Source organism: Trichomycterus rosablanca, chromosome 5 (assembly GCF_030014385.1).
Source record: "Trichomycterus rosablanca isolate fTriRos1 chromosome 5, fTriRos1.hap1, whole genome shotgun sequence".
Lineage (NCBI taxonomy): Eukaryota > Metazoa > Chordata > Actinopteri > Siluriformes > Trichomycteridae > Trichomycterus > Trichomycterus rosablanca.
In genome coordinates this window covers 45,837,405-45,850,810 of record NC_085992.1, presented here as the reverse complement: position 1 = coordinate 45,850,810, position 13,406 = coordinate 45,837,405, and the positions used below count along the sequence as shown (strand labels likewise).

General features: G+C 43.4%; 1 protein-coding gene across 1 annotated transcript; it reads left to right on the top strand.

Annotated features, from left to right (window-relative positions):
* The first annotated feature begins 1,514 nt into the window (after nt 1–1,514).
* On the top strand, nt 1,515–4,439 carry LOC134314617 (piggyBac transposable element-derived protein 3-like). Its single transcript, XM_062995279.1, has 2 exons — nt 1,515–1,744; nt 2,105–4,439. The coding sequence occupies exon 2, from the start codon at nt 2,105–2,107 to the stop codon at nt 3,953–3,955; it is 1,851 nt and encodes a 616-aa protein (XP_062851349.1). The 5' UTR covers nt 1,515–1,744; the 3' UTR covers nt 3,956–4,439.
* Nucleotides 4,440–13,406: the final 8,967 nt, after the last annotated feature.

The following is a 13,406-nucleotide window of genomic DNA, read 5'->3' as shown; positions in this document are numbered from 1 at the left end:
GCTTCGCCAGGGTCGACCAAAGAAGTTGAGTCCACGTGTGCGGCATCATATCCAGAGGTTGGCTTTAAAAAATAGACACATGAGTGCTGCCAGCATTGCTGCAGAGGTTGAAGACATGGGAGGTCAGCCTGTCAGTGCTCAGACCATACGCCGCACACTGCATCAACTCGGTCTGCATGGTCGTCATCCCAGAAGGAAGCTGACGCACAAGAAAGCCCGCAAACAGTTTGCTGAAGACAAGCAGTCCAAGAACATGGATTACTGGAATGCCCTGTGGTCTGACGAGACCAAGATAAACTTGTTTGGCTAAGATGGTGTCCAGCATGTGTGGCGGCGCCCTTGTGAGAAGTACCAAGACAACTGTATCTTGCCTACATTCAAGCATGGTGGTGGTAGCATCATGGTCTTGGGCTGCATGAGTGTTGCTGGCACTGGGGAGCTGCGGTTCATTGAGGGAAACATGAATTCCAACATGTACTGTGACATTCTGAAACAGAGCATGATCCCCTCCCTTCGAAAACTGGGCCTCATGGCAGTTTTCCAACAGGATAACGACCCCAAACACAACCTCCAAGATGACAACTGCCTCGCTGAGGAAGCTGAAGGTAAAGGTGATGGACTAAACCCAATTGAGCACCTGTGGCGCATCCTCAAGTGGAAGGTGGAGGAGTTCAAGGTGTCTAACATCCACCAGCTCCGTGATGTCATCATGGAGGAGTGGAAGAGGATTCCAGTAGCAACCTGTGCAGCTCTGGTGAATTCCATGCCCAGGAGGGTTAAGGCAGTGCTGGATAATAATGGTGGTCACACCAAATATTGACACTTTGGGCACAATTTGGACATGTTCACTGTGGGGTGTACTCACTTATGTTGCCAGCTATTTAGACATTAATGGCTGTGTGTTGAGTTATTTTCAGAAGACAGTAAATCTACACTGCTATACAAGCTGTACACTGACTACTCTAAGTTATATCCAAGTTTCATGTCTATAGTGTTGTCCTATGAAAAGATATAATGAAATATTTGCAGAAATGTGAGGGGTGTACTCACTTTTGTGATACACTGTATGTAGTTGTTTCTTCTTTTTTTTTGCTTAGCCTCTCCAAATTGATTTTTATTATTGAAAACAATTCAAAGAATGTGCTTTCGTAAATCCAAGGAAAATTTATCAGTATGCTTTAAATCAATTCATCTGAATACTGGTATTGTGCATTTTTTTGAGGTTATTTAGAGCCGCTTGTCCATGGAAACCAAATCCACAAAGCTTCTGCAAGACAGATATTTTATTGACAGATGTAGTTTGGAACCTAGTAGTGCATTTCTAACTGAGGACAGATGATTATTACTTGAACCTGTTCAAGTTCTGTGAACTGTATAACTGAGAAAACTCCATAAGTATTTTTTATATATCTGGAGGTATGAGGTACAGTAATTCGGAGCAATAGCTGAAGTTCATCTAGCTGTACGGACTGGTTTGTAAGCTGTGGTTATCCCTTTAACGTTCTGCTCAACATTTTGGTAGAGCACATTTTGAGTCACTATATCTTATTGAAAAGTTGTTGAACTTAACTCAAACTGATAGTGCTATATCTACCATTCGGTAGAGGTATGTTATGCAAAAAAAATCCACTAGGGGTCACTGTGTCTTTCAATAGTATGCCGTTTCAGTTCACCTCCATAGCCGAAGTGGGCTACCAGTAAAACAAGCCACCCATTCGGACGTTTTTTGGCCAAATTTTCAAAGGTAAGCATATTTTCTGTGCACATTGTAGTTTCAGAGGTTTTAATGATCAGAATGATGTAACTTTATACAGCATAAATATGTTTTATAAGGGTCAAATAATTTTTTAAAACATATGTGACCAAATGGTTGAATTGACTCTTTAGGGTAAAAGTGTATATGCTTAGCTATAGTAATTAGAACCAACTTCTTGCTTTGAAATAAAAATCTCTGATCATTCATATTTTGTTCATGTGACACATTTATTGTTATTCCATGAAATATATTTAAATCTATTTATTTGACAAATTTTGACACATACAAGGAAATTGGTTGTAACAAATTGTATGCTAACTTTTTTTTTTTTTTTTTTACAAATAATAGATGGACACGAAAATATTTTATGGTGCAAGACCACGCTCTGTCCTAGCCCTCATACCAGAAAATCCTCAAGAGTCTGATGGTGATCTGAGTGATGACGATGACCAAATAGAGGATCCTGATTATCTGCCCACACAAACAGAAGACTCTGGAGAAACATCTTTTGAGTCCATGGATGAAGAGGACATAGTCTCAACAAGTTCATCTTCTAAACCGCCACCCCGTAAGAAGAAGATGAAAGAGAAAAACTCCCTGAAAACAGTTTCCTTAGAGGAGCCAGAGGACACCAGTGACCCTACTTCACCCCTAGGCCTAAACAAAGGCAGGGAGAAAATCTGGAAACATGAAGACATTGGGACATTCCAGGTTCCTGATTCAAGATTTGAGCCCCCTGATGCTGTAAAGACACCATTCCAGTATTTCAAAACACTCTTCACTGACAAGATGATTGAACATATTGCTCAACAGACCAATCTATACTCTGCCCAAGAGTTGGGGGATCCAATCAAAACTAGTCCACAAGAGATTGAAGAGTTTTTGGCAATACTACTCTTCATGGGTGTTTTCAGCTTCCCATCTATTGAAGACTACTGGCACCATGAGTCACGATTCAGCGTCATAGCTGATATCATGCCACGTAAAAGATTCAGGCTGTTGCGTCGGTTCATTCATTTTAATGACAATCAACAGTGGGATAGCACTCCAGACCGATTTCTTAAAATCCGCCCCCTTTTTGAGATGCTTCGTGAGCAGTGCCTCCTCATTCCATCTACATACAAACAAAGTATTGATGAGGTGATGGTGGCATATAAAGGCACAAGGGCCGGCACTCTTCGCCAGTATATTGCCAACAAACCAGACAAGTGCGGCTTTAAATTGTTCTGCCGAGCCAGCTCATCTGGAATCATCCATGATCTACTGCTCTATCAAGGGGCATCCACATTTTTCAATATTGCCCTAAGTGAGCAGGAGCAAGAGCTGACTCTAGGGGCCAAACTGGTGACAGTTTTGTGCAAAACCATGACGCAACCACAGCTGTCAGTTGTCTTCTGTGACAACTACTTCACCAGCTTTAAGATGATCCAGAATGTACATGCAAACTTGGGTGTCAAATGCATCGGCACTGTCCGATCAAACCGTGTCAGTGGAATACCCTTGATTACAGACCAACAGCTAAGGAAGAAAGGACGTGGAGCTTTCGATTATAGGTCTTCTGATGGTGTGATTGCAGTGAAATGGTTTGACAACAAATGTGTCAACCTTCTGAGCAATGCTTGTGGGATCACACCTCTTTCCACTGTCAAAAGGTGGAGCAAAGTTGACAAGACAAAGATCTCTGTCCCTTGCCCATCACTTATCCCAGCCTACAATGAGCATATGGGAGGCATTGATCTTTCTGACATGCTGGTGCACATGTACAAGACCCCTGCGAAGTCAAGGCGATGGTACTTACCACTGTTTGGATACATTCTTGACCTGTGCGTCTCAAACTCCTGGCTGGTCTACAAGAGAGACTGTGACCTACTGAATGAGAAACCAATACCTCTCAAAAGGTTCCGCCTGGCAGTCGCCCACACTTTGAAGCAAGTCAACAAGACAGCATCCAAGGTTGGCCGACCATCATTCTCTTCTCCACCACCAATGTCTCAGAAGAAACAATATGTCCCAAGACCCACACAACCACAACCAGATGTGCGTTATGACAACTGTGGACACATGCCGCTTCACAGTGTCAAGCGTGGGCGGTGCAACTTCTGTCCAAAGGGTGTGTCAAGGTGGAAGTGTGAGAAATGCAATGTTTTCTTGTGTCTTAATGCAAACCAGCAATGCTTCATAGCATACCACAAGAAATAAATTGGATTCAATGCTGAAAAACCATTAGTGCTGTTGCACATCACACATGAGTATTTCAAAAAAGTCACAAAAGTTAACAAAGTTAGCATGTTACTGCACTTTATTATTGCTTTTTATTGTTGTTGTTACTATTTATTATTGTTTTATTATTATTATTGTTGTTGATGTTATGTTCTGATTTTACTACAAATATGTCTCGGAAGAAACACTACATCCCAAGGCCCTCACAACCAGATGTTATATGACAACCTTGGACACATTCCACTTGTCTAAAAAGTCACAAAAGTTAAGAAAACAAAGAGTTAGCATGTCATTGCCCATTGTTTTTAATATTTTTTGTATTTCTGGTTCATGTTCTGATTTTACCACTGAGTGCCATCTCAACCATTTGGTAGAGGTGTATATTTTGAAAACTGGGGGGTCTATTTAAAAAAAAAACACCAATTGTTTTTATTAATGCCCCAAACAAATAAAAAATTTAAATTAAAAATTTTTCCTTTGCTTTTTTCTTGGTGAGGACATTAAAGGGTTATGGATGGAGTAAACAGCTGATGTAGTTTCCTTACATGACAGTGTTTTGGTTCTGTATCTGCTCTTGTCACGGCCTTGATTGCACAGCATATTCTGTTACCTCATGTGTTTACATGACTGAGTCATTGAGGACTACTGCTGCAGTGTGTGTGGCCACGGAGCAGGAACTCTGATATTCCCTTCAGTACAAACTCATCTGATCAAGCCAAACAGTCCCAAAAAACATTTGATGAATTTCTGTAGGATTGTGAAAGCAAACCTGACCAGGCTGGGCAATATTGTGGAAAAACAGGTTGGAGTTTCATTTGTAAGTACGGAAATCCTAAAATGCACCATTTTTGTTGATGGGGTGCCTCCATCGAGGAGATATTTAAATAGAAAAAAAGATCATTGTAGTTTGTAAATATTTAAATAGAGGAGATATTTAAATAGAAATATTTAAATAGAAAAAAAGATAATTGTAGTTTGTAAATATAAACACAATTACAATTTGTTACCTAGTGGCACCCAGGTGGCACAGCAGGAAATTCCGCTAGAATTTTGTAGGTTTTTTTATTTTTATTATTTTGTTTATGCATTTTCTCTCCTTTTTCTCCCTTTTAGGGCATCCAATTACCCGATTGCGTCATGCTTCCTCTCCACCAATGCCGATCCCCGCTCTGATTGAGGAGAACAAAGCCAACCCACGCCCCCTCCGACACGTGAGCAGCAACCGTATGCATTTTATCACCTACACTTTGACGAGTGCAATGCAGATCAGCACTGTGTACGGAGAGACACACCCCGACAGCACTCTTTTCCCGTCTATGTGCAGGCACCATCAATCAGCCAGCAGAGGTCGTAGTTGCATTAGAAAGTCCCTATCCGGCTTTAATATCCCACCCCTATCTGAACAACAGGCCTATTGTTGTTCATGTGGTTTCTCAGCCCAGCCGGCAGGCAGGCAGAGCTGAGATTCGATACGATGTATTCGAGATCCAGCTCTGGTTCCAGCGTGTGTTTTACCGCTGTGCCACCTGAAGGACTAGAATTTCTGAGTTTGAATCTCAGCTCTGCTACCAGTCGGCTGGGTGCCCCCTAGCAGGCATAATTGGCAGTTCCTGCAGCAGATACAATTTTCCACTAAGGTCTGCTGGGTGAGAAAAGACCAGACTACAAAACAAGGTGGGGTCTTCAGTGCTGTATAAGAACCCTGGTTAGTAGCCCAAGGTGCCTGTATGGAAATGGAGGAACGCAGAGATCAGTGCAAGAGACTAGCCTCATGCACGAATCCTTGGAAGTATGGACGAATAAGAAGGGGTTGGTGGACTGCACGTGTGTCGGGGGGAGCGTATGACAGCCAAATATATCTTGCTCGGGCGCGATTGGGGTCCCCAGCAGTGGAAGACTAATTGTCTACGCTAAAGTATGAGAAAATGCATAAATAAAATAACAAAGAATAATAAAGAATTTGCTGAGACGGGCGTGTTTAGCAATGTTTTCCATCACCTGTTCTATTAATGAGACTTTTTAATGTTCTGGGAACTGAGGACTCTAATTGTTGCTGTTTTACAAGTGGAATTTTTCTTTATTCTTGCTTGATACGAGACTCCAGCTGCTCAACAGTCGGCGGTCGCCGTTGTCAGATTCTCCTATTCCAATATCTGATTACTTAAACACATGTGAACTCATTTTTGACTGATCTGAGGAGTCAATACAAACCCACGGTTACACTCACACCTCATCTAGGACATCCAGTACCCTGAAGATAACCAGAACTGGCCCAACCCAGGCACACACGGGTGTCACGCAAAGCCATTTGTGTGTGTGTTCATGAAGACAAGCTATGTCCAAGCCTGGTTCTTCACTGGTGTTTACTGTCTGTAAGCCGCTACGCTGACTCGCATCCATGAAATGATGCAATTAAGGTTCCCACTGGGGCCCAATCTGTCATGTAAACACACACCGGGGCCAATTTGATATCCAGGGCAGGAGATTGGCAGAAGAAGACAGGTAAGTGTCAGGAGAGGAGGACTGGGGGATGGGTGTGGAGGAATGAGATCACTGGTCTGCACGGCCTCGTGGTTAATTACGGCCGATGTTAAACGCCCGAGTTGATGCACACAGGTAGAGCTGAGCGTGTTTATTGTTTCAGATAAAAGAGTTTATAGGTGAACATGTGCGTTCGGAACAAGCAGGTGTACCAAGAGCATTGTGTGAGCTCGTGAAACCAGACACTCGTTCTTTTTCGTCTGTTTATCTCAGCTGTGATTCCTAGAAGCGCACGGTAAACAGTTGGATGGGAGGAAAGAGACCACCCAGGTAAAAGTTTCCATGCTGAGGTATCTTCGCAAACCGAGTCGGCCAATTTTCCCAAACACATTAAAACAAGCTATGCAAATGTTTTATGGCAGTGCTTGTCTAGAGTGGTGTTAACCTGCAGGCGCAGCCATTCGTCTCGCTTTCTCCTGCTTCTCTCTGTTTTTTTTATTTATTTGAGAGGATTAAAGATAATAGATCATTCCGAGAACACCACTGATTATGGTTTAGCATCAACACACGCGTGTAATTTAAAAATGGTTACCAATTGCTTTGGTACAAAGCAGGTACAAAGCTGTGAATGTCGGACAGATGCTGTTTTATGTCATGTTAAAAAATCATTAAGCCGCCGCTCAGGTGGCACAGCGGTAAAACACACGCTGAACACCAGAGCTGGGCCACATGAACAACGATTGGCCTGTTGTTCATATAGGGGGTTGGGATATTAAAAAAAGCCGGATAGGGACTCTCTCATACCTAATGCAATTACGACCTCTGCTGGCTGATTGATAGCGCCCGCACAGAGATGGGAAAAGAGTGCTGTCAGGGTGCGTCTCTCCGTACACAGTGCTGATCTGCATTGCACTCGTCAAAGTGTAGGTGACAAAATGCATACGGCTGCTGCTCAAGTGTCGGAGGGGGTGTGGGTTAGCTTAGTTCTCCTCAATCAGAGTGGGGATCAGCATTGGTGGAGAGGACGCATGACGCAATTGGGTAATTGGACGCACTAAAAAGGGAGAAAATGCATAAACAAAAAGAAAAATCATTAAGTCATGAATTATTAAAATTAGTTTATTAACAGTAAAGATCAAGTTGCATTTTGTCTATTTATTTATGCATTTTCTCCCCTTTTCTCCCGATTTAGCATAGTCAATTTGTCTTCGGCTGCTGGGGATCCCAATTGAGCTCGAGGAGGGGATATTCGCCTGCCCCACGCTCCCTCCGACACGTGTGCAGTCCTAGCAGACCCCCTCTTTTACGCCTGTGCTTCAGTGGATTCGTACATGAGGCTCATTCAGTTTCTGCACAGGCACCTCAGTCTGCTAACAAGGGTCCTTCCACAGCATTTGAAGACCCCACCCACTTAGTCTGGGCATTTTCCCACCCAGCAGACACGCTGGCCAATTTTTGTCTGCTGCAGGCATTGCCAATTGTGCCCGCTAGATGGCGCCCAGCCGACCGGTAGCAGAGCCGAGATTCGAACCGGGGTGTTCAGAATCTCGGCACTGGTGCACTGCGGCACCTGGGTGCCCACGAGTTGTCTTTTATTCTTCTAAAATCTTGGGGGCAAAAATATGTTAATATTTATAATGAATTTAGTTTAATGCTCTTTAGCACTTTAACTAATATTTTAATTCTCAGTACTTACTATAACACATGGGCGGCACGGTGGCACAGCGGGTAGCACCGTCTCCTCACAGCAAAAAGAGTCAAAGTTTAAGGCACTGATGTGATGAAAAACGTCTGACTTACAACTGGCAGTTCAACTCCCAGTTCATCCCAAACACATCAGGGCTCTGAGCAGGCCAGTGGAGTACCCCCACGCCAAACTAATCAAACCATGTCTAACTAAACAGGCTTTTTGCCAATAAAGAGCCTTCCTTAAACTGTTTAAACAAAGTTTAAACCATTCATATCATTGATTTAACCAGCTTGTACCTCTTACCAGTGTGCTTTTACATACTTCTGGCTTAAGGTCAACCATTGCAGGGCTCCGGCCACGCCCCCCTTCCAAATCTTGTGCGTGTGTTTGTAGCTGGCAGCATGTCTATGGTGATGCCCTGTGCCACCTTTGGCAGCTGGCAGAATGTGCTTAATGAAGCACTACTTGTATTGGCAGCTGGCAGCATGTGTGTGATGATGCCATGTGCTTGTGTTGGCAGTTTGCAGCATGTTTGTGAGAACCCCTCCAAACACACCAAAATAATCTGGACACCTGACCATGAGCTTGTTGGACGTCTTTCAAAAACAAATGGTGTAAAACTACAGCAACCTCTGTGTGATGTTTTTAGCTGTAACAGCAGCCACTCTTCTGAGAAGCCTTCTCACAAGACTAGTCTGTGGGAATTTGTGCCCTTTTAGTTAAAAGAGCATTTCAAAGCTGATCAGTGGGGCTGAGGTCAGGGCTCTGTGCAGGTCACTGGAGTTTCTTTAAACCGAGATTTTCTTAATGTCTTTATAGACACTGCTTAGTGAACAGGGGCACATGCTGGAACATGAAAGGGCCTTCCCTAAACTGTTGCTGTATAGTTAAAAGCATACAATTTCCTTTACATAATTGATTTATTACACCTGTAATAAATGACTAAAACACATGACTGCAAATTAGAAGGGTTGTCCCAATACTTTTGTCCATATTGTGTACCTGATACATACATATACCTATGCATCTTATACACTCATATACCCCTACACATACCCCTCCACACATACTACCCTCCTAATTCTGATTCATGCATATACCCATGCATTCCCCCCACACACATACACACCTCTTATACACACATGTACCCCCCACACACACCTGACACATACGTACATGTTCATCTGCACCCATTACATGCACATACAAAGACACCATATACACCCATGTATGCTTCACACACATCCACACACCCCTATACATGTACATGCATGTACCTACGATCCTACCATTACACATATACACAATTTAAACACCCACATACCCCCACACACACTTCTCCACACAGATACATAGCCGTTGTTCAAACATGTACCTATGCATCTTCCAGCACACATATACACACCATATACCCCCATGTACCCCCCACACACAGATACACAACACACACACACACAAACACACACCTTATACACACATGTGCCACCCCCACACACCCACTGACGCAGATACACACAAGTGATGCATAAATGTACCTATGCACCTGCCGACACATGCACACCTTAAACACCCATGTACCCCCCACACACCCCTCAACACAGATACACACACCTGATGAATACATGTACCTATGCACCTGCCGACACATGTGCACACACACACACACACCTTAAACACTCACGTGCCACCCCCACACACAACCCTTGACACACATACACATACGTAATGCATAAACGTACCTATCCACCTGCCAACACACACACACACACACACACCTTATAAACACACATGTACCCCCCCCCACACTTCTCAACACACACACACACAATTTACAAACATGTTCATCTGCACCCACCCACACGCACATACCCAGACATCGTATACACCCACGTACCCCCCACACACAACCCTTTACATAGGTAAACACACAATACATATTTGTACCTATGCACCTACCAACACAACCATACCCACACCTTATACACCCATGTACCCCCTCACACAAACCTCTTCACACAACTACACACACGTGATGCATAAATGTACCTACGCACCTGCTAACACACACACACACACACACACACAATTTATACACCCATGTACCCCCACATATTCCTCCACACAGATACACAACGTGATGAATAAATGTACCTATGCACCTGACAACACACACATACACACACCCTATACACCCATGTACCCTTCACACACACCCCTCCATGCCCACATAGACACACCTGAAACATAGAAGTGCATACCTATGCATCGCTTCCACATACATACATACATACAGTGTATCACAAAAGTGAGTACACCCCTCACATTTCTGCAAATATTTCATTATATCTTTTCATGGGACAACACTATAGAAATAAAACTTGGATATAACTTACAGTTTTCGAAGGGAGGGGATCATGCTCTGTTTCAGAATGTCACAGTACATGTTGGAATTCATGTTTCCCTCAATGAACTGCAGCTCCCCAGTGCCAGCAACACTCATGCAGCCCAAGACCATGATGCTACCACCACCATGCTTGACTGTAGGCAAGATACAGTTGTCTTGGTACTTCTCACCAGGGTGCCGCCACACATGCTGGACACCATCTGAGCCAAACAAGTTTATCTTGGTCTCGTCAGACCACAGGACATTCCAGTAATCCATGTTCTTGGACTGCTTGTTTTCAGCAAACTGTTTGCTGGCTTTCTTGTGCATCAGCTTCCTTCTGGGATGACGACCATGCAGACCGAGTTGATGCAGTGTGCGGTGTATGGTCTGAGCACTGACAGGCTGACCTCCCACGTCTTCAACCTCTGCAGCAATGCTGGCAGCACTCGTGTCTATTTTTTAAAGCCAACCTCTGGATATGACGCCGAACACGTGGACTTTGGTCGACCCTGGCGAAGCCTGTTCCGAGTGGAACCTGTCCTGGAAAACCGCTGTATGACCTTGGCCACCATGCTGTAGCTCAGTTTCAGGGTGTTAGCAATCTTCTTATAGCCCAGGCCATCTTTGTGGAGAGCAACAATTCTATTTCTCACATCCTCAGAGAGTTCTTTGCCATGAGGTGCCATGTTGAATATCCAGTGGCCAGTATGAGAGAATTGTACCCAAAACACCAAATTTAACAGCCCTGCTCCCCATTTACACCTGGGACCTTGACACATGACACCAGGGAGGGACAACGACACATTTGGGCCCAATTTGGACATGTTCACTGTGGGGTGTACTCACTTATGTTGCCAGCTATTTAGACATTAATGGCTGTGTGTTGAGTTATTTTCAGAAGACAGTAAATCTACACTGCTATACAAGCTGTACACTGACTACTCTAAGTTATATCCAAGTTTCATGTCTATAGTGTTGTCCCATGAAAAGATATAATGAAATATTTGCAGAAATGTGAGGGGTGTACTCACTTTTGTGATACACTGTACATGTATACTGTATATGTATGTGTATATATGTATGTTTATATTTATGTGTGTGTGTGTACACAAAACAAACACACACACACCACACACAATGAATAATGGAAAACATACTATGTAACCACAACCACAACTCTGTCATGAATCGTAGTCTAATCTTAGGCTCAGTTGCATGTTCTTAATTAACATGATGAAATATCCCCTAATGAATATCAAAGAGTCTCATGTTTCCTTCACGTCTCTGATTAAACCTGCTACAGGCTTTGATATATCGTTCCTCCCGCTCGATTCACTTCATTTGTATTTTGTTGGCACAAGATGCCTGTTTTGTTTCCTCTCGCTTGTTCTTTATAAACTCCGGCACTCTGGTTTTCATACACGCGAGCTGGGTGGTGCCGCGTCCTGATTCCTCACATGAGGCTGTGCATAATATCAATTTCCCAAAATCATCCTCAGCCCCCCTCAGAGTTTTAATCAAACCCAAGTGATGCCCATGTTAAATGGGTAGGTCAGTGCTTTTGAGAAAACACTTCGGTGCAAAGCTAGATAAAGGCTCCCTCTGCTGAAGCTCTTTTAAAAAGGAAGCGTGCAGCGTCTGACCATGTCACTGCTCCAGATATAAAGTTTGTGAACCCTTTAGAGTGATCCGTATTTCTGCTATAATTGCTAATATACATTTATATTGTGGCGACCGGGTGGGGGGAATTTCCCCTGCATGCGCCATCAGCCATGAGGGTCTGCCATCCCATGATGCCCTGCGGCCAAGACCAAAATATTCTAAGGGGATATAAAGTGGGTTTTGTGGTTAAAATGGCATTTTGCTTGTATGTTCGTGGTTATTATGTGTTGATGTGTTTAATGGTCTTTTTGTATTCGTTTTATGTTAAATTTGTCATGTTTTCGTTGAGTGTGTTGCGTTTGTTGGGGTAAACCCTTTCTCTACTTGTTTAGACATAGCGGGAGTGGTCTGTGTATTCAGATCTATCCTCTACTTCATGCTCTGTGCTGGTTTAGAAGCGACTGAATGAGGAGTGCTGCCTCCTCGTTTCCTCGCCATCACCACATTATTTACATTTTCAGCATTTAGCAGACGCACTTATCCAAAGCAACATATAAAAGTGCTTCCACAGCTAACATTTACCTACTCTAGTTTAGGTAAACAACAATCCAAGGATATACAGTACATATATACACCGATCAGCATTAAAACCACCTCCATTTTATTAGCTTCACTTACCATATAGGAGCACTTTGTAGTTCTACAATTACTGACTGTAGTCCATCTGCTTCTCTACATACCTTTTTAGCCTGCTTTCACCCTGTTCTTCAATGATCAGGAAGAACCACAGGACCACCACAGAGCAGGTATTATTTAGGTGGTGGATCATTCTCAGCACTGCAGTGACACTGACATGGTGGTGGTGTGTTAGTGTGTGTTGTGCTGGTATGAGTGGATCAGACACAGCAGTGCTGTCCACTCTACCTAGTTGGTCCACTTTGTAGATGTAAAGTCAGAGACGATCGCTCATCTATTGCTACTGTTTGAGTCGGTCATCTTCTAGACCTTCATCAGTGGTCACAGGACGCTGCTCATGCGGCGCTGTTGGCTGGATATTTTTGGTTGGTGGACTATTCTCAGTCCAGCAGTGACAGTGAGGTGTTTAAAAACTCCAGCAGTGCTGCTGTGGATCCTACCAAAGTCCAAATATTTTTAATTAATTCTATCTCTAATTACAGTAATTAACACTAGTAGATCTATTTTTAGTAATAGGTCACAGCTCCAGCTTTTGTTTGATGTTTATGTTCCACGCCTCCCTTGTCTCCGCCCCT